At 49.1% G+C, this 22122-nt stretch overlaps 1 protein-coding gene across 1 annotated transcript; it reads left to right on the plus strand.

Moving 5' to 3' along the window:
• Positions 1–391: 391 nt before the first annotated feature.
• On the plus strand, positions 392–18584 carry LOC111834157 (ras-related protein Rap-2a). The gene is made up of 2 exons (XM_023793131.2): positions 392–1556; positions 16957–18584. Exons 1-2 carry the CDS (start codon positions 1243–1245, stop codon positions 17192–17194), a joined length of 552 nt encoding a protein of 183 aa, XP_023648899.1. The 5' UTR covers positions 392–1242; the 3' UTR covers positions 17195–18584.
• Positions 18585–22122: the final 3538 nt, after the last annotated feature.

Raw genomic sequence — 22122 nt, forward strand, 5'->3', positions numbered from 1 at the left:
TCTGGGATTACCATAAAAACGAGGTAATGCACACTTAGATTAGTTTTCCATTTATATATTTTGCATCTCAACAGGAAGACTTGCTTTTACATAGAATAAATCTGATGCACTCATTATCCATTACTATGGTATAGTCACGTTACTATTTGTTAGCGCAGTACGTTGACGTTAAAGATGTGCTGTCTGATGAAGCACAGGAAAATAGCACTTGAATGCTTGTTTTGTGGTTTAGATTAGGAGTAAAATAACGGGCCGTCAGCCCTGCACTCACGCGGGAGCGCTGGGCATTCCAGCCTATTTCAGGTGCAGCGGCGGCGCAGCTGTGGTGTTACCATAGCAACAGCATCCGCGCATCTTCCCTCCCCTTAGATACACATCCTCAAGCTACAGTCGCGATAGGTTGCGGGCTCCGCGGATGTCAGTCCCGGCTGCCGAATCGCAGCAGCAGCAACATGCCGACGGAAATCCAGCCCACGGAGTCTACGCAGGGTGTTTCATCGCACGCTAGGTGCGGAGCCGTGGGCGAGGTTTACGGCGGACGGAAGCAGCCATTGGGTTCCGTGAACATCTGTCATGCGGCGCAGGAGCCATCTTTCGCCTTGGTACGGAAGCCGAGAAGAGGCAGGCTGGTTACGCGGCGGTGGGTCTCCACCCGAGAGTATGGCGGCTGGGAGTACATTGGTGTGAGAGTAGGGAACGGGGATATGAAAAGGAGGATGAAAAAGAAACACAGAAATAGGACTTTTAATACTTCTTAAAAAACGTTTGTAGCTAGTCTTATTTAAAATAAAAGTCCCCCCCCTTTTTTAAAAGAATCCGCTTGGGCTTCTCCCGGTTTTTCCATAGGAGCGTCTGACACTGGAGCAAGTTTTGCTTTTTATCATGTTTTAGAATGGTGACTCCATTAAACGAAGCATCACCAGCTGGAAATTACGGACGTTTCCCTTTGCTTTCGGCGCGTCTCTGGAAGCCGCAGTCGCCTGGCGTGCAGTTACTGATCGGTGTCCGCAATGAAGTCCGTCTCTGGGCTGCGACTCTTTGTGTTCTGTCTGTTTATCTCCTGTAGCTAAACAGAGGCGGCCAGTCAGCCCGTCTTTTAAAATCATTATCCGGGGAAATGAAACGCTAGTCGCAGCTAACAGTGTTTTTATGCATTACTGTATTTCCCCCCGTTTCGATGTCCATAGGAGAGTGTTAGTATTTGCGCTCGTATTGCAATCGCCGATATACATTTAGGGAGCAATGCGTGAGTACAAAGTGGTGGTCCTCGGCAGCGGCGGGGTCGGCAAGTCCGCCCTCACCGTGCAGTTTGTCACCGGCACCTTCATAGAGAAGTACGACCCGACCATCGAGGACTTCTACCGCAAGGAGATCGAGGTGGACTCGTCGCCCTCGGTGCTGGAGATCCTGGACACGGCCGGCACGGAGCAGTTCGCCTCCATGCGAGACCTGTATATCAAGAACGGCCAGGGCTTCATACTGGTCTACAGCCTGGTGAACCAGCAAAGCTTCCAGGACATCAAGCCCATGAGGGATCAGATCATCAGGGTGAAAAGGTACGGCTGATGACCGGCGAAGTGTGCACACCGATGGCGGGATGAAGCTGGCCTTCCCCTTTCCAGTAGTTATCACTGTTAACATTTCATCTGACTTTTTGGCTAATGAACCTTGAAATGCTCACGTAGACCCCCCCATGTTTTATTTTAGTTTTTAAATCATAACCGGGGCACGCCTATGAACCACACAGGCCACTTGCCGGAGACCCACAAACTTGTACGTCCCTGTTATTAAGTAGCCGGAAATTACACTTCGCTCCCCATCAAACGTATATTTGCCACTTAGTTTTCGTGTAAGTAATCTGCAAAGTGTAAAAAAACGCATCAGTGTTAAGTGGTAAAGAAACAGGCTAGTTTAGATTTTGCAGCTCATACTGCACTACAGTGCTATAGTCCTTGAGCTCATAGATTGAATAGATTAAACGCCCAGGTATTGATTCACCCTATGAAACATGTACGCAAAACGTAAGAAACATGGTGGCCTGTCGCCATCGGGCTGGTCAGAGGTTAAGGACTGAGCTCTGAGCTCCGGCAGCCTCAAGATAACAGCTGCTTGAGGATCTCCCAGCAAACTCTTATTCTGCGGCAATGCTCTCTGCAAACAGAGGAAGGAGTATGGTTTGTTTTGTTGTACTGCAGTCTAAACTAATACATTTCTGAGCACCCAGTGAGGTGAGTCACCAGGATGAGCAGTTAAGCAGTGTTTTAGGACAGAGTTCAGTGTGGTTATTTGTCTTTTTTAAAGGCCTTTGTGTGTAAATGATATAAAGTCAGGGGTTTGTTTTCTTGCCTGAAGGCTTGTTCACAGTAATAGCATCTTTCTGTAAAGAGCGAGTTGTGAGGATGTGTTCAGGGAGCTGGTGGAATGTAAATGCAGGCTGGAGACACATAGTGAGAAAGATAAACCATCCCAGTTTGTCCTGGTCGGTCCTCCCCAGCGGTGGGTGTGGCTTCAGATTGGGGTGGGATCTAACCAAGTCTCAGCTGCTCACTGAATCACAAGGAAGAAAAATGTCTGAACAGTTTCACCAAACTTTGAAATATTTCTGTTTAAATTTCATCCCATCTGTCACTATGCCTGTTAGTCAGGATGACAGACCAAGATGAATTTAAATGTCTGTATATTATAAAGCATATCAGGCAGTCTAAGTGTTTAGGTTTAGTTTATTTTTTACAGCCTCTTCTCCTGAGGCAGCTGCGTGTCCTCTGGGCTCAGTCATCCGCACAGGTCCCCCGAAGGTCCCGGGACGTCCACACGGGGCCCCCTTTTGGGGGGGTTGGAGCTGGGCAGGGGGTGGATGCTTTTAATTAAAGGAAGAATGGTGCCAGTTAATCATTTGTGAAGAACTTGAGTACGAAAGATCGTTGATGTAAGATCTGAACATCTGAAAGATCTGTTCTTTGGTCTCTCCATGGGTCACTGCTTTGGTTTCGCGTTGATTGCGGTTGGATGTATCCAAAGCACTGCACACCAAACAGATACATAACAGGACGTGTATGTGACATGTGGAATTCCTGTCCCACGTGTCCCAGAAGTGAACGTCAATCACTCTGAGGTGTCATTTTACTGGGGTAAAGGTGTTGCAGGTTCTGGAGCAGTATTTAAAAAAAAAAAAATATCTATGGACCCCCAGAGGGTAGCCCTAGTCTCATGTCACAAGTCAACACAGCAGCCACATGTGTCTGCAGAGACTTCAGACAGCAGGAATGTGTCTGTGTGACTTGGATCCTTCAGGTTGCAGCTTTGGGGAGCAAAAAAAAAAACTGTGGGCATGTGCTGATGAACTAACAGTGTGTAAGGGACCCCTGAGTTCCTGGTCCCGCAGAGGAAATATTCCCGGTGTCTCGGAATGTCTTGTACTGCACACCCTGTGGATGTTTTCAGCGCCCGTGTCCCGGAAGTCTTGCACCCTTGACCGGTCGGAAATTGGCAGGAATTCCTGCTGTATGGTTCCTGTCCTTTGCGGACACCGCGTCCGTGGCATTCCGAGTGACATTTTCTTGGTATTTCTGCTTCTTTGTCGTCTGGGCACCAAGCAGAGAAGGTGACCAGAAAAGTGTGGCTACGCTCTGCTGAGGTGTTCAGGTTCCTCATGGTGCCGAGAGCAGCCGGCCCCCTCCGCCACAGCCTGCCTCTGCCTTCGATGTTCAGTGGTTAAATAAGCAGGTACCTGCTGCTTCACTTATCAGGATTGCTTTTCATCGGCACCAAGTGAAAGATTAGATTTTGTTTGGTGTCCCTTCCTTGTGGGAGTGTAGATTCAGGTTTGGGTTTCCTCCAGATGTCTTCTTGGTAAAGGTGAAGGTCTTTGTCTTTGACCACGAGCCAAAGTTGGTCATAACTGCCTTGTAGTCTCTGCTGTTTGTTATTCACTTGCTTATATCTTGATGGTAAACTAACCACTGTGCCCTGGCGGAATGCAGTTGGGGGGCAAGGGCAGGGGGCCTGGGGGGGGGGGTGTGAGGGGTGGGGAGTGGGGTAAAAATGACCCTGAGAGTTAGTTGTAGCTAAAACAGACTGGACTATTTGTTCTGATCTGTTATTCTGTGGTGGGGGAGGGGAGTTTCTGTCTTGCATGAGATTTCCTGCAACGTCCGCTTAGCTGTAGGTTGTGTCAAAGGCCTCACCATCATCTTCTCGCCTTGAGGTCTTGGGTTTAGGTCCTTTGAATCCTCTGGCCTCTCGTCATCTTCACTTGGGCAGACCTGCAGGCCAGACTATGTTGCTCTGAATGGCAGCGATAAACGGATGAAGGTGGCCTTTTCTCATTTTCCCGGGCCCAAACAGAAATGCTCAAGGCTTTCAGTGGATAGAAATACATCAAAGCACCAAGTCCATTTACAGGACATACTATATCTCCCCAGTCTTCCCAGAAAAAAAAATATTTCAGCTCTCGGTCGTTGTCAAAAAAAATATTTTGGTGCGTTTTGAAGCTTTCCACTGCCCCAGGAAAGCGCGCGGACCAGAGCTGGATGCAGATATGGCCTGGAAGATGCCATGTGCTGTAGCTTAAGCTGGCGACCGCGTCGTTTTGCATACACTACAAAACATCTTCTTTTTTTTCCCCGTTGCCACATAGAGCAAACGCACGCTTGCGCAGCCAGCAGGGACACTCGCCGCAAATGTGCTCAGTCACCGAAAAATGTAATGGGATTGCGCTCCGTTATTAGCCAAAAAAACATCAGGACTGCATTAGTGGACAATAAGCTAAAGTCTCCTTTGACTCGGCGCAATCAAATCACGGGAGGGGAAATTAGAGGTGATGAAATGCGCTTGTGGTTTTCCGCAGAGATCCCACACGCGAGGAAACCGGCGTTATCCCTCCGTCTGCTGTGTGAGATGCGAATATCAACTCAACACTTTAATCAACATTTTTCCATTTTTGTGTGAGCCCCCCCCACTCGCCAGAGCTTCTGTAATCTAATTGCCAACCTGTTGATTCTAAGCTGAAAGTTTTCACACGGTACTTATGCTGCTTACGATGACGGGGGGACCTGTAATTAATGAACGGTTACCGCATACAGAGTGCAAGGCAGCCGGCCTGCCGTAACTCATGGCTAATTGGCTCCATCTACGGCCATACCGTAAATATTATGGTGTGTGCAGTATCTTCTGTAAACAGGGTTTGGCAGTATCAAGCAGCATTGATTAGGGATGAGACGCTTCAATAGCCACTGTGGGTGGGGTTACTGAATGGCGTCTGTGAAGGTTTTGGTTCAATTCAGTAGCGACCAATAAAACCGTTGATCGGAAGAGGCCTGATGTCAGGCCATCTCCGGCACGGGGGGCCTCTGCTTTGGAAGCGCCCTCCTTCCCGTTGGCGTTTAATTACCATTTGATTGCTTGTCAGGCGTCCTGCCTCATCTGTCTGTCTTCCAGGCACACAGCCTCATACAATGGGCCATTTAGAGTGTACCCAACTGTACATTTTTGGCAGAGTACAATATGGGTGAACGCACAAACTCTGCAGGCACAGGGGGTGTGAAATTCGAACCCCAGCCCTGGAGGTATGGGGTAACTGCACTGCACGCTCATCTACCTTGGCCCCCTCGCCAAAATTCAGGGGAGTCTAACTTGTATGAGGTGAGATGGTATACAGACTGTCTCTGAATGGTTCCAGAACAGCTCTGAAGGTGTCGTGCCGTTACTCAGACCCGCATGCGGCTCAGCCACAGATCAGCCGGACCTGGCCTTCCTTTGTGGGTTTCGGGGTCTCAGAGGACCCCTGGATAATCTGTGAGGTTCCGATGGTCACCCCGGCGACCCCCGGATAATCCGTGAGGTTCCGATGGTCACCCCGGCATTGCTCTTGGCGTTCCTGGCTGCCAGCTTCCATCGCTCTGCACCAGTCGCTATCAGACACAAGCCAGCACTGTTCCCGACTTGCTAACGGATTCGTAATGCTTTCAGAAATGTCACTCTGTTCTTAATCCGCTCTCCGTTAATGAGTTGAACAGAAACTCTTCTCCGTTGTTTGTTTATTTCTTTATTTGGAAGCCCTGCTGGGAATAGTATTAGTTTCCGTTAGCAGCCGCATGCATTCATTTAGCGCTGTTGGTGCTCATTTGTTGTGGAATCTTAAAGGGATGGGGCACTGTATCTGTGGCTTGGATGGGCTTATTGGCGTACCATCTGAGAAGCTAGGGTGCGCCTTTAAGAGTGACATCGTGCATACAGTTCTCAGCCACTTCATGTTCATCGTCCTTCAAGCTCTGCAGTCTGTTTGCTCTGCATATTTACTGTGCATATGTCCAGACTGGACGTGTCATGTGGATAATGTGAAAGTGGGCATCTTCCTTTTTTTTGGTTTCAGATGGTTGATCTTCCGGCCCTTGGTTTTCAAAATGGCCAGTCTTCACCCCCCAACCCCCTTCCCCCCCCCCAAAACCAAACACTTAGCTTCCTTTTAGTCATGGGGGCACTTTACGTCTCGCCCCGTCCGTCTCGCTCCGTCCCGTCTCGCCCCATCCCATCTCGCCCCGTCCGTCTCGCCCTGTCTTGTCCGTCTTGTGTAATGTTTTTATTTGCCCTTGATTTCCCATCTTTTCCTGCCCCTCCCCACCTGTCTCTCAGTAAAGACTCTTCTGTCAGGGTTTGTGTGTGTTAATAAATTTCCAAACACCTTCAAAATCCTCTGGTGCTGAAAATGCTACACAGTGAAATGCAGAAAGTGTGAATTGTGCCAGAAGTTCCAGTTTATGACTCCCCCTGGCCTCCATCCCGTGGAGCAACAGAAAGGAATGGGGCGGGGCCCGCATCCCGCGCCGGCTGCTGTGATTGGCCGAGGGCTGGCTCCTCTGCCCGTTCCCATGAATTTGCGGTCCAATCGCCATTCCCCTGCAGTCCGCTCCTCATCCCGCCTTGGATGACCTATTCCCTGGCATAGCCAGACCGTTTTCAAAAATAACCTCTCTGGAAAAGTTAGCGCATCCCCCGGATGGTCAGTCCGTTCGTGTCTCGTTTTGCCGAGGGGGGCCTCTGTCTCCCAAAATGCCCCCCTCCCCCTCCCCGGCAGTCGTCTCGCAGGCCGGCTGCTGCATGCGCTTTGCCTTTTTTGCTGATGTCATCTCTCTTATTTTTTTCCCCCATCCCACTTTGATCAGGGAACCCTCGTTCGAGTCTGTAAGAGTGGAGCCTGAAAAGTGGGCATGTTGGCTGCTGCAGCGCCATGCGGTGCTGGGTGCAGGCGCGGGGGGGCACCTCCTCTTGGGGGGGGCCTGAGAGGACCTGGGCCTGAGGCCGGCTACAGACCCGCTCTGATCATCCTGAAACCTCAAGCTGTTTTTAAAATGTCACCCATCCGTCATCCAGTCTTTTATCCTGGTCTGGGTTACCGGGGGCCCCGGGGTCTGTCCCAGCAAGACGGGGTGCAGCGGTGGGGGACACCCCGGGTGGGATGCCTGTCCATCACAGAGCACACGCACATTCATGCAGGCACACACGTTTGCATTCACGTCATCGTGAGGACCATCCATTCATTTCTTTGGAAAAAGCCCTTATGCCAGTAATATCAACCTTAACTCCCACCCAGCCCTGATGTTAGCCATAAGCAACCAAACAAAATACTTTTGGCATTTTTCTTTTTTTTTCACAGATTTTTGTGAAATTGAGGACTAGAAAAACATAAGGTTTTTATCACATTGTGGGAAATCTAGTAACCAGAATGTAATAATTACACACACAAACACAGGGAATCTCACGTCAGTGAGCCTATCGGCATGTCCCTGGCCTGCGGTTGGATACCCCCTGTCATGTGGGAGAACCTAACAATCCACACACATGGGACACAGGTGGGATTTTTCCATCTCGCTGCCGTGTGTTTCAGAGGCCACAGACGCAGTGATCCTTCAGAGGTGGTTTGCAGAGTTTAGCGGTCAGAAGCTAAGTGCCGCGTGTTGTTCCGTCGTTCCGCTTCGCGGGCTTCCCACCTGCAGTCAAAAGAGGAGCAGCGTCTCGCAACTGCTCCGGTCAGCAACCATTCAAAAGCCCGTCCCCCTGAATCCGCGCGGCATGAGCTGCTCAGATTCTCCATCCATCTGGGGGGGATGGTGCCGTGAGACATGTAGGGCCCCTGGGGGCCCGTTTCATCGCATGTGACCCCTATCCCCCCCACGCCATGCTCTCACCCTGCAGTGGGCACTTACTGACGAACACTATCTTCTCCATCTGCGGGTTTCCTGTCACGATAACCGGACTAGTCCTCGAACTTGAGAGAGCCTCTCCTCAATCTGCTTCTAACCATAACCAGAAACTACTTAGAAATGATGGCCATCTTCTGGGGCTCTCCCCTGCATCTGCTGTATGGTACTCTCATCCACTGTGTGTGACAGACTCGCATTCTGCTCAGAGGAGGAAGTTGGCACTTGTTTGTCTAGTTCTGTCAGGATTAATAAAGTCTGCCTGTCTGTCTGTGTATCTGTCTCTGCCTGTGTATCAACCTGTCTGCCTGTTTATCTGTCTCTGCCTGTGTATCTACCTGTCTGTCTGTGTATCTGTCTCTGCCTATGTATCAACCTGTCTGTCTATCTGTCTCTGCCTCTCTGCCTATGTATCAACCTGTTCATCTGTCTCTGCCTCTCTGTCTGTGTATCTACCTGTCTGTCTGTGTATCTACCTGTCTGTCTATCTGTCACTGCCTCTCTGCCTGTGTATCTACCTGTCTGCCTGTTTATCTACCTGTCTGTGTATCTACCTGTCTGCCTGTGTATCTACCTGTCTCTCTGTCTGTCCCAAATAAGTGGTCTTCGGGCTTCTTCCTGTCGGTGGGTCTAAACAAGAACTTGCAATTAAAACAAAACAGGCTTCACCCCCCCTTGTGTTCTCCTGGACCACCTAGCGTGAGCCGGTTTGACTCGGGGGGGCCAGATCAGGGCCGCATCCCGCCCCCCTCCCCCAGCAAGTCGTCCCATACCTGTACCGTCATTCAGATGGGTTATGTTCTATCTGTAATGACCCGGCATTGCAGCACCGTTAATTGATAACAGAGGAGTACAGTAACGGGTAAATGATGTGGCTCGCAGCAGGCAGGCTGCAGTCAGAGTGGCTGCGGGGGCTTTGTGAGCAGAGGCAGACTTCCCCCCTGCGGCTTTTACTGCGACTGGCAGCCCCACGAGCGCGTAAAGGCTGGGAAATGCAAGCGTGGCTCCAGCAGTCTACTGCCCTCTGCAGGGGGTCGGGAGCAGGGGTGGTGCTGGGGGCAGAGCCGGTGCTGGGGGCAGAGCCGGTGCTGGGGGCAGAGCCGGTGCTGGGGGCAGAGCCGGTGCTGGGGGCAGAGCCGGTGCTGGGGGCATAGCCGGTGCTGGGGGCAGAGCCTGCAGCTTCATCACCGCTGCCATTCATGTCCTCTGCTCCCATGGCAAGTCCTGTGAAGCTCAGGAAAGGCAACTATGAGGCGTTCTGGGAAACGGAGCAGATTCTGAAGAGTGTGTGTGTGTTTGTGTGTGTGTGTTTGTGTGTGTGTTTGTGTGTGTTTGTGCGTGTTTGTGCGCGCGTGTGTTTGTTTGTGTCTGCACTCAGGCACAGGGAGTAATAATTGATTAGCAGCTCATCTCGGTTAGGTAGGGTTACAGTTGTTGGACGTGGTCAGTCTGCTCGTGTGTGTGTGTGTGTGTGTAAGACCTGCCTCATTCTGCTCACCCAACCACAGTCTCAAAAACGACACCCACCAGCCATCACCCCCCCCCCCCCCCCAGGCTCGCCATAATTGAGGGACCAGTACCCATTCACTTCCTGTTTAGATGTATTCCCTTTCTATTAAATTTCTGGAGAGTTTTTGTGGACATTTTAACAAGGGAATTTTGGGAACTCATAATGCCCCCCCCAGCTGGTGGTCATTTTGGAGAATGCAGTTCTGTAGCATTAGGGTTCTCCCCTCTACCGCTTGCATGTACACGTTTCAGTCTGCACTCGATGAGGCCAAGCTGTGGTAAGGCCATATTTTTGTTATTATTTCAAATATAACTTTGAACTCAGAACTAGGGCTGTGTAATGTGTGACATTAATATCTGCATCACATGTCCTGCACATTCGATTCTCACATCGCAAGGGTCGCGGTATTCGGCCGGGTTGACATTCTTAATACCGTCACACCGTCTGGACATTATATCGTGGTATTGAGTACTGCCAAAAACAATGCCGCTTTGCTATACAGCTCCGGTGTTTTGAAATCTCGGTGATTAAATTTCACCGAGCATGGGGGAAGGTTGTTTCATTAAAACATTTTCACTCTGTCATAGGAAATAAAGCTTAGCAGCCTTTGCAATTTTTATGTTGTTCCCGTATAGCTTTATCTAGCTTATGTAAAAACAAACGATATCGAATCCTAGTGTATTTTATCTTAACTTTACCTCTGCTGCTTTTGCATGAGCCCTGCATGTTTTCTCCAGCCACTTTGTTGCTTTATAAATATCAATATTTATTGCAAAAAAATCACATTGCGGTATTTGATTTTTTTTCTTCTAATATCAAACTAATCGGCTGACCCCAAGTATTCCATTAGACAAGCTAATGACTGAGTGAAAATACTCCCTCTGTTTGATGTCACCAATGTTTCAGCAAAGTGACTTATGTGTAGTATTGTTGAATATTAAAATAGAATTTTAAAAAAATCTTAATCAAATAATATATTAAATATTATTAAGCAGCAATATAATTAGTTGTAATATAACTGTTCTGAAATAAGTTTGCAGTTCATTTGTACTGAAGTTTACAGTACGAAGCCCCCCATGTGCTCCCTGAGCCAATCATAATCATTCTTCTTCTTGCTCAGTCATAGACAGTGTGGCTTGTTTGTGAAACTTTTAACCTAAATGAGCGAGGAGGTGAAAAGTGAAGAAGGGCTCCGAAAGACAGTCTTGCATTGTATGGAAATTCTTTGGACTCCATAGAGATGATGCCAAGTGAAGGCACAATGGCAGCAGAATGTGAATTACTGACTTGCCTGTCCCACTAAAGACAGACTCTGCTGGTGGATAATAGCAAGTTCCGTTTGGCCGAAGAGGAATCAGTCTGCTGGGAGGATCTTTGCTCATCCTGGATCCTTGTTTTGGTTGCAGCAGTAAATCCCCCAGGTCCCTCTCAGCATAGCTGGTCTCTCTTAGGCAATGCGCACGAAAAAGTCCAAAAACAGGCTCACAAACATAACGGTCGAGAAGATGGTAGCAGTCTGGGGGAAATCTGAATGTCTTTGAGACGGTGAGTCTCAGCTGAAGCGGACAGAGACTCGGAGGTGCCGATTCTGACCGTGAGCATTCCTGACTTTAAGCAGATCTCCCACACTGAGCAGACTTTCATCATCCGGCCTCACGCCTCACGTTTGTTTCATGCTGTTTCTGTTCAGCAAGGGATATGTGTTTGTGCTGTTTAATCTACATTTTGTATTAATATACTAATAAATAGCATAGGGTAGTCCGGCCTCCTGGACGTCGGCCCTCAGTGATTATATTCCATACATATTTTTTAATGCCATCCAGTCACAGATGGTTTAGAACGTTGTGACTAACTCCCCCCATTTCGGGGAATCCCTGTCCACCATGTTTTCCGTAAGAGGCGGAGGTCTGGGGTAGGGTGGGGTCATGGGGGTTAGCACAGCGATGCCCATAGGCTCCCGGGGAGCATCGTGAAAGCGAGAGCAGTGCGGGCGGCTCGGAGGACGTTGCCGGCTGCCGTTGTCAGTCATAGCACGACGTTTTCTGGGAACACTTCCTGGTTAATATCTTGTCAGGAAGTACTGCGTCTGATTTTGTCACCTGGCCCAGGAGGGTTGGCTTTGTTTGGGCGGCAGAGGGATGACGGGGGGGGGGCTGTGTCCGTATCCGTGAGGTATTATATATATATATATATAGAGAGAGACTGGGGGGGGGGCTTCAGTGCAGGTGTTCCAGCTGGTGAGATGACTGTCTCGCGTCCCCTTCCGAGCCCAGCCACGCCCACCCCTCAGCAGGTCCTCTAACCACGGTGCCCCGTAACCATGGCAGCAGTCCATGCGCACCTTGCTGAACAGCGGGCCGCCGCTCTGCTGTCAGGCCTATTTTTAGTGCTGCTCCTCTCCCTTCGCTCCAGATGACGAGTCCACCGGGGGGCGCTGGCTCCCGTATGCCCGTGTGCCTCCCAACCCACCGTCAGGTGCGGAGATGGGCCTCACGCCCCCCAGGCAGGGCGTGGTTGTAGCAGTCATGTGACTAGGACGGTGGTGGAATTCCTCACTGGCCACATGACTTTGTGTCTGTGGCCAACTGACTTTTTTTCCCGAAATTTAGGAATTCTGGTTCTTCTCGGTTATGACTTGAGTTATCAGACCAAGCTGAAGGTGACATTGAAATCGCCGTTTGTTTGCGTAACTGTGGTCTTACTGCCGATAAAGGAAGGTTAGTCTACAGTAAGACTGGGAGGGTGGTCCCCCTTGATTCCTCAGAAGATGCCTTTTTAAGTAGTTTACAACTGAAGCAGTTGACATAGCATAAATACTACAAGGCTTTATAAATCTATCAAAGGTCCAACAGAAGACACCTTCCCTGAGCCTTCATCCTGCAGCCTTTTGGTCATTGATGCCAGCTGTCAGGTGCAGTATGTGCCTGTGATCTTTCACCCTGCTCGAGAATGAGGGCGACCCCCACTCCTAACCGGTCCTGCCATTCCGCCACTGCCCAGTAGGGGGTGCTGCAACCTGCCTGGCACTCCCAGAATGCCTTGGTCTTTAATTCTGTTACCGGAGCATATGCTTCCATGGTGGCTGTGAACACTGTTTACAGCAGTTCGTTTGTACGCTTAGGGCTTTGTAATGGCTCTTTCTGAGTAATGGAGTGTGATAATTCAGTCAGTTGTGAAGTTTTTTTTTTGTGTAAGACTGTCACACTTCTACATTTCTTCACACGTATTCTCCCCTGCAGTGTACATTTCGCATCACCTGAAGATCTCCTCTGTCTGCGACTCAATTCCCAGGATCATGCAGCTACTGGATTCCTGCTCTTTGTTTTGGTCTTGGTCCGTAGACTCTGCAGCAATCTCCGAGCAGACCTGCGCAGCGCATGTGTCTCGCCTCTCTGTTTGCTGGCCAGAACCAGGTCGGAACCCGACCGGGCCGCCAGAGTAGAGCAGCTGCTCTGCACTTCCCAGCCCAGCCTGGCAGTGGTGTGCCTGTGGGCTCGCTGTCCTTCCCTCTGCGTGGGAGTGGACAATGGCGTCCACAGCGGTCACATCTGCGTGGTACGGAGTGCAGGACAGCTGCTCCGCCCCTGATCCGTGAAGGGCTGCTTTTCCTGATGAGTGCTGCTGATTCTGGCCATTTTGGCCATCCGGCACGCTGGACTGGTACCACTCTGGGTATCAGCAGAACCCCCCTAACCCCCTCCTCTCAGCTCTGTAGGTGTGAACCACATGAATCCGGAACATTCCAGATGCCGCTCCTCACGCCTACTTTGTCCCAAAAGTCTCAGATCCAGTTTTTTCATTTTGGTTTCAGGAAGGTGTCCTTTTCTTAAATATTAGCACCTCGTGATGAGCATCAAGTGTCATGGGTCTGATGGTCTGGCGGTCATGTTGAAATGAAGCTGTTTTTGCGTGTTTACGCACCGACATGCGTGTGTGGCGACATGCGTGTGTGTGCACCAACGTGCGGGTATGCAAACATGCATGTCAGAAAGAATCAGTGGATTCTTCCAGGTGCCAGAGGCTTTACTATCCCTCTGAAGCATAACAACATCTAGATATGTATGTATAACTTCACAGTCAGCTGTCTGCCTTTCTGCCCCTTTTTCTGTCTTCCTGTCTACCTACCTGTTTTCCTGCCCGCCTGCCTGTCTTGCAGCCCGTCTTCCTGTCTGCCTTTCTGCCCCTTTTCCTGTCTGCCTGTCTGTGTCTGTCTGCCAGCCTCTCTGTCTGTCCAAACAGGTGTCAGTTTTTCACAACTTTGGTGTGTGGAAGCCGCATGATGTTTTATGCCCACACACACAAAAGAAAGCGAGGTCATCTACGGTTTAGTGAAGCTCGCCAGAGGATCCTACGTCCATCTCGGCTGAGATCGCTGGCTCCTAATCTGTGGTGATCATTCTCTCTGATGCGACGTCTTACTGCAGGTCACCCCCGTCTTCTTCCTCTGCTCCATCCTTCCCCTCCTTAAATAATTCATGGTGATGAATATTTCACGCAGCTCGACCTCACCTCCGGGAAACTTAATGGCAGTTGGCACTCCATGTCATGTCATTGTGCTGCACATCTGTCTTGCTCGTTGCAGTACGACTGGAGATCGGCCCCTGGCTCTGTCGTGAAGGGAAGCCTCATCGTAAGGGATACCTTGTACATGACGAGGGCTTTGATCCCACAAATACGGCACAGATTCTTGGGATTCGCATCCTTTTTGGAGCCATCAGATCCAACACGGAAGTGTGCGGACAAGCTGAAGTGTAAGGCTTGTGTCTTTGCCGTCACCTTCCAGGGGCACCGTGGATCAGTGGGCCGTGCTGTTACCTCACACCTCCGAGGTCGAGGGTTTGATGCCCATTGGCTTGGGACTAGACCTGTGATGTAGGTGAACTGAGGTCCCTGAATCGCTTGGGTTCGTATCCCAGTTGTGATGGGCTCACATCCCGGTTCTGATGGGCTCGCATCCTGCCCAGGGCATTACCTGCCTTCTGCTTTCTGGCATAGGATAAGCAGAAGGATGGATGGATAGATGTTGTCTTGCCCTTGTGTTGTATTTCTTTCACTTGAACGTTTCCTCAGCCTCCCCCTCCCTTTACTTTACTGTGATCCTGAGGAATGATCATTAATTTAAACATCTCGGATGAGCAGGAATGGGAACAAGTCAAGTCTATAGTCAAAACATTGCAGTCTGAATCAAGTATTGAGTCCTTTGCCCTTAAGTCTAAATCAATTCCAAGTCTTTCCATCATTTCTTGCTACCAAGTCACAAGTCATCAAATTTGCGACTCAAGGCTAATTCGAGTTGTGAGTCACGGAACTTGAGTTCCTACCTATGTCAGTTTTATTTTCTTTATTTTTTTCTTGAACAATTAAAGCTTGCTGCAGCAAAACCCCCCACAGTACATTGTAGGATGCGTTCTCTATAGGCAGAAAGAGGTTGAAAAGAGAGTGTCCACTCAGTTATCTTCACACAATTTCTTGTGTCTGTGTATATGCTGGGAGCGATACACCCTTTCAACATACTCTCAAGAGACTTTGCATTCAGCTAATTAAAAATGCAGACAGCAGAGAATTAAAATGCACAGAAATAATGAAATTAACATAATGGTATCCAGAGGGGGGCTTCTCAGTCCTCTCAAGTCATATGTTCCAAGTTGGGTCCAAGTCTTTCTATCAGTTTTACAGAGTCATGAGTCATCAAATTTGTGACTTGAGTCCGAGTCAAGTCCCGACCTCTGCGGACGAATCACTGTGACCTAAACAAGCCGCTTGCTATTGTTCCTGCCCCTCACATCCTGCCACATCTTCAATTTTCACTCACTTTAAAGACCCACCCCCCCCACCCCCACCCAAGGGCTCAGCTGGTCCGGGCAGGAGCTCTGCCAAGCTTCAGCTCGTCTGGGAATCCTCATGGTCCCAAGTCTTCAGACATTAAGATGTTGCGAAATGATTAATGAGCAAGCATCGCTGTTTTGCAACGTGTAGCATGTTAGGTGACTTTTACCCCAGCTGTAACTTGCCATATATTTCACGAGAGTGGGGGTGGGGATGGGGGAGGAGGGTTCTTCAAAGCGGGTGAAAGTTGAAGACCATTGTCCCTGTAACGCTAAGAGCCCTTGGAGAAAGGGGTCTCACTGCAGGGCACTTATACAAACTCAAGGTGCATCTAGCTGGGGGCTGAACATGGAGTGTGCAGTAGGAGCCCCCCCTAATCTGCAGGGGGCTCGTGGCCCTGTCCAGCCCCTCCAAGGAGTTAAGCACAGATCTGCATTCTTCCTTCCAAGTGTCAAGATTCAGCTTTGTCACTTCGTTGAGTCTGAAGCATCCGATGGTCTTTCACAGATGGGTAATGTGATTACATTCTGGGCATCCCTGGCACGACCACTAAAACAACCACAATGACCACATGTGGTATTTGCGGGGGAGACAGCAAGTCAGGGCAGCTGGTACGGCTGCACCGATGTGGGTATTTTGGGCGATGCCAGTAACCGATACCTAGATTTTTCTCTAAAATTACCAATACCTGCCCTGCGATAGATTGGCGCCCCGTCATGAGTTATTTCCTGCCTTGCACCTGCACCTTCCAGGATACGCTCCAGACCCCGCGACCTTGTATAGGACAAGCGGTATGATGGATGGATGGATGGGGTGGGTCAGTGGATTTAATGATACCAATAACTGGCTAACCTCTGAGGTTCTAAGTGCTGAAGGAGCCGACGATATCTCTCATCCCGCAGTATGGAAAATGGCTGATAGTCCAATGCAGTCATTTCCATTATTTTAGTTGTTATGACTTTAGCTCTGGTGCGGCTGTCTTTGAATATTAACTAAAGTCTAAATATTGGCCAAGATTGGCAGATAATGATGTCTTGGTTGTTGACTAACATCAGCCGATACCGATATGTTAAGCGCCAGGGGTGGGCAATCTTACCTGCAAAGGGCCAGCACGTGTGTACGTTTTTGGGAACCTTTAGGTCTGCTGTTCAAACCCAGGTGTGAGGACTCTTCAGCCAATCAATCCTCTAATTAGTAATCTAATTAGGGAGTTGCAGTGAAACCCTCATACACAAGGGCCCTTTCTAGATAAGATTGCCCACCCCTGGTTAAGCGATATATTGTGCATCTGTAGTAGCATCCGTGACAGGGCAGTTACTCACACAGACGTGAATGCTGTCCAGTTCCTGGATGGTCGTGCCATTGTATGGTTTCTCATATAAGATTTGCTTCTAAATGGTTTATGTGTTTGTGTGTCACCCCCAGGTATGAGAAGGTGCCGGTGATCCTGGTGGGGAACAAGGTGGACCTGGAGAGCGAGCGGGAGGTTTCCTCGGGGGAGGGCCAGGCGCTGGCTGAGGAGTGGGGCTGCCCCTTCATGGAGACGTCAGCCAAGAGCAAGACCATGGTGGACGAACTGTTTGCTGAGATCGTGCGACAGATGGACTACGCCGCCCAGCCGGACAAGGACGACCCCTGCTGCTCCTCTTGTAGTATACAGTAGCAGCCGGACTCGTGGCGCTTGGGACACCAACATAGAGAGACCCCACCTCGAGCAGGTCAAACAAAAAGACGAAAAACCACACACACCAACACACCGGACAGATACCAGAGCGACCGGACACATATTTACAGGAGAACAGGAAGCAAATGGTCAATCAAGATGTCCGTGAACTTTTTTGACACGTATAGCCAGTCGTAAACTGTGATTTGATATGGATGACGTTCGTAAACAGCTGGGGGGGAGTATGTGAATAAGGGCGGAGCTGGGATGGAGAGCAGAGGTGAAGGGCAGCTTGGATTGCAGGGAAACCATCCACCTCAAACCCAAATGGGACAGCTGTTTTGTGGCCCTCATCCGTTGGTTCAGCCCTTGTCGCTGGCTTATCTTTTTCTTGCCCGTGTTTATGATGAGCCGGATTCTGACGTCACCTCCAGCGGGACCCAGACGCTCAGCCGATCTGCTTCCCTTAAAACTTTGATGAGTAATTGATTTTTGTGCCTGGTTTCCCTGCAAGACGGTGGCCGAATCTCGATTCATGGGTTTTTATTTCTTGTTTGGTTTTCTGTGCACCGTTTACCGATTGAGCCACAGAGGGTAGCAGAGAGACCACTCTGTTTCTCCTCCCGTTGTAGTGTTTTGATGTTTAGGGATGACAGAGAGGGCCTTTTCTCTCGTATTAAAGTTCGACGTTGCCGTTCCTGGTGCCTCATCTTAACCGGGAGGTTAGCAAGGCCGCCGTGCGCCCGTCGTGATGTGGGCATCTTCACCAGGTATGGTAAGGTTCCCATCTTCCTCCCGGCATTGTACGGAAGGTTCCAGAACTCCTGCCATAATACACTCATCTCCGTTTGTTTTTGACACACGTCAGGGGGGTGGGGCAGGTCTTCTATGAAGTGTTGTCCACACGAGCCACATGGATCATTATGTATTCTGACTTAATCAAATCAATAGTAATAATAGTTTATGATAATGATATTAACAGTAATGAGATTAAGCCTAGCTGCACATACATGTAAATGACGTGATACAGCTCTCCAGAGGACAGGCACGTCACGCCAGAGGAACCTGTCAGCCATTTGCATGTCTAGTTAAAAGAACAAATGGACGTTTTTTTTCAGTCAGTCATCGCGTGTGAGCGGAGCGCTATCATCCTGAATGTGACCTCAGGACTCGGACACCGTTTGAACTGTACATCCATGTTGCTGTGGGCGGGGGGATGGCTGTAGGGGAGGGGGGCCTTGTTACCATTTTCATTGTTGATTTTATATTTTTTTATGTGACATTAACTCTCTTACTTCCCTTTTTCCTAAATGAATGGTGACACTGTTTTTTGTTTGGCACCTGAACAATAAAGATGTCTTAAAAAAAATAAAATAAAATAAAAAATCTATTTTCTTGGAAAGACATTTGCCAAAAAAAAAAATCCCCCCACTGCAGGAATTCGGGAATTCCAGCAAATCTTGAGTGTTTCATTTTTGATGCTTGTAAACACGGTGAATGCAGTGAGGTTCTGTAACATCCCCCAGTGCGGCTGGTTCCATATAGCCTGAAGATAAGTCCTGCTCTTATCTGTCTTATCTGTTTGGTGTGGAACCGAATTAGGTTCCTGGGGGGCTTCAGCCTTCAGCAGCTCACATCCTGGACCATGGGCTCCGCCCGCAACAGATGCATTTGAAGTCCTGGCTTTGTAAACAGATCCTTGTTCCGTGAGTAAGCAGAGGTTCTGCAGAACTTCAGAGCCTTTTGAAGTTTTAAGCCAGGTGTCCATGCCCCCCCCCCCCCCCCATGAAATCGAAGGACACAGTCGACTTCTGTTTTTTTTCCAGACATTCGGGGGCAGCTCTCTGCACAACCTGAAAGTGCTCGAAGCGGAGCACAGACGAATGTCACTCCCGTCAAGATCAGAGCTTAGAAAAAAGAAGAAAAAAAAAACGAGCCGTGGGTCTGTAAGAGCGTAATGATGGTGATCAAACGGGCGCGGTAAAGCCTTCGAGCTGTGCCCCTGTCGGATTTGGGCTCTCAAAGACACGCCAGGAATGTTCCAGAGACACTCGTTGGCGTGTCTCAGGAGACCCGGGGTGTTTTCTGACGCGTTAGCCGTGCCCTCCTTTACTCAGGGACTTTATGGGACCTCAGATGTCACTTCCAGAGACTCTTCAATGACGGCAAAGCATTTGCCCTGTTGTTCGTTGATGCTTATTATATGTTGACGTGATATAATTGCTTTAAAGGGGATCCGTCTTTCCGATGAGGCCGGGCTCTGCTCTTTTGTCATGTTTTCCAAGCAGGGTCTGAATCAGTCACGTTTTCTGGAGCCCTTTGTGTTCGGATCTTATTTTCTGCAAGCTAACGCTTTGAAGGCTATTTTCCCCTCCTGCAATCAGCAGTTCCCCTCTGCGTAAAGGCCCCCAAACAGCAGCCAGCTGAGCGACCCCCTGCCGTCTATGCTAATCTCCTTTAGCGCAGGAGCCTCGTGGCTTTAATGAAAGTTTATTTTTCTCTTCTTGACTGTGCTTGTTTTCTTTGAGTGACTGTTTTGTTGTTTGGCATCTCGCAGCCTGTGGCGCTGTGTTTACCTCGCCTCTGTCCCCACCGATTTCGTATGAAAGGCCGCAGACGCGCGGGCCGTTTTCACATTAATCTCCTGAAGGGCAAAGTGTGGGCTTGTTTGTCTTGCCTTAAAGCTACGGAATCGAAGTTGGGGTGAGTGGAGTTAAAAAAAAAAAAAATGCACCGCAGAGGAGGGCTTCAGTAACACGACTGTTTTAAACATTCTCTGATTTGACAGGATTCACTGGCCTCTGGAGGCCACTGTCTGTTCTGTGGTGAGAAATGACGAATTATTCTCAACAGGCAGTGTAATGTAAATGCAGTCTATGAACTGTGGATAAGAGGACTGGTTAATTAATAAGGGTTTTGTTTTGAATAGTTTTTTCGTATTTTGTTTTGTATGAATTATGAATGCATTGAAGAATGCCCTAACCCAACCCTGGTAGTTCTAGATGGTTCTAAATTGGGCTTGACTCGTGCAGTTGTATCTTCACGTTCCCAGCTGGAAAAGCCTTGTTTTGGGTAATTTGCACAAATTGCATCCATAAATATGCATTTGTGTGAAACGGTAACGGGCGCATTATGAAATCTGATGCGCGTCGCAAAACTACGTCTGCGAGGAGGATGATTAAATGGTAGTAAACTGCAGAGGGCCGGTGCTGCCCCACCTTAACGGCTGAAGGTTACTGTCATAGACAATTTTTTTTTCTATATTATTTCAGCTGAACAAGCAAGAACATGACGGTTTAAACTAATCGGCACAAATTTAAACAGGGCCTCTCTTCCTAAACAGGTTGTTAATTTTTTAAAAGTAGTTTGGGGCCCCAGCCACACTGCCGCCCTACAGGACAGTGTGCTGAAATTCCCCCTCGGACTCCCCTTCAGTGCTGTGTTCACCTGCTTTTTGGTGCGAAACACCCCAGCGTAACAGAAGCTATTCACAGGTCATACCATTACCTCAATTGGGCCTCCGCCGGCGCCCAGTCAGGGCGGGGGACCGAGACTGAGACCGAGGGCCTCCTCCCAGTGGAAGCTGCAGGTCAGTGAAATGTCACCGAGCAGAGGCTCTGCTCCTCTGAGGTTCGGGGGAGGGGAGATGGGGGAGGTGGGCTGCCTGCTTCTGATTGACCATCTGATGATGATGGTGATGATGGTAGTGATGATGAAGGTGATGGTGGTGTTGGTGATGAAGGTGATGGTGATGGTGGTGTTGATGGTAATGGTGGTGTTGATGGTAATGGTGAGGGTTTTGTTGACGGTGGTGATGTGATGATTCTTTGTTTTGTATGTCACCCTTAGTTTCTTGTCGGACTCTTTCCTGGGTGAACGTGTGTTTGTAGTTCCGGTCCATCACTGGCAGCTTATCCCACTCGCACCCAGACTGCCTGATGTGTGTTACATGCATCGCTTCTGTGGTGCAAAGGGGCCCTACAAGTGCCGGTCTGCTTTCGAAAATCATAGTAAAATCAGTGTAAATCTAAGAAACACATCGAAACCCACCCTATAATTAAGATTTCAGTATCTAGTATATTTTGTAACTAATTACTGGAAAAAAGTAAGCTTTTTGGGCTCTCTTCCCGTGAGACCGGATGTTGTGGTTAAAGGGAGCCCAACCCTGGCCTCCCCGATCCGCTTTGATGTAGCTCCCGTCACCGGTACGGTAGGGGTCCTCGTGTACCCCAGGGTGTGGGGTCCGAGCTGGCTTCTCTTCGAGGTGGTGCTGCTTTTCATCCTCCGCGTTCCGGCCGGGCTGCTCTCTCCCAGCTCAGCATTCCTTTGATCTGCCATGATTATATCACACCGTGAAAGTGACGCGGAAGGAAAAGCATTAGCTAAGCATCTGATGTATTCTCAAGTTCTTATAAAGTCAGTCTGTTTAAAAGAAAACAGGTAAGCAAAAGAGGCAGCAAACCGATTTCCCATCTTTTTAAATGTATTTTTTTTTTTAAAAACATTATTTGATTTAATTTACATCAGTATATTTTAATTTTACTTAGTAACTATCGACTGAGTAAATTAATATGTCAATGAAAATAATATGCCAGCATTAATTGGTCTGTGCTGCAGTAAGCTATGGGAAGATTTAAGTAAGAGTACAAAACACTGACTATGTTGATGTGTTTTCCCGCCTTTTGCCCCGGTGCATGCTGGGATAGACTCCAGGCTCACCATAATCCTGTACTGAATTAAGTCTGTGTAGATGGATGACTTGCATCCGACAGGCTGATCGAGCCTAATTCACTGAGAGCTGAATTAGAATGAAAGGCGATCGTTAGGAGAGTGATGCGGTGACACATCTGCCCGTGGGTGACACGTGCCGAGGCCTGTACACTAGAAGGCCTGCTGTGTGGCCAGCCCTTCGCAGCTCGAACCGGCCC

The sequence above is a fragment of the Paramormyrops kingsleyae genome, chromosome 16, assembly GCF_048594095.1.
Source record: "Paramormyrops kingsleyae isolate MSU_618 chromosome 16, PKINGS_0.4, whole genome shotgun sequence".
NCBI lineage: Eukaryota > Metazoa > Chordata > Actinopteri > Osteoglossiformes > Mormyridae > Paramormyrops > Paramormyrops kingsleyae.

Excerpts from the sequence above, each read along its gene's own strand:
- LOC111834157 (XM_023793131.2), top strand. The coding sequence starts at position 1,243 with ATGCGTGAGTACAAAGTGGTGGTCCTCGGCAGCGGCGGGGTCGGCAAG. Across the intron at positions 1,557-16,956 it reads CAGATCATCAGGGTGAAAAG|GTATGAGAAGGTGCCGGTGA; the intron begins GTACGGCTGATG and ends TGTCACCCCCAG.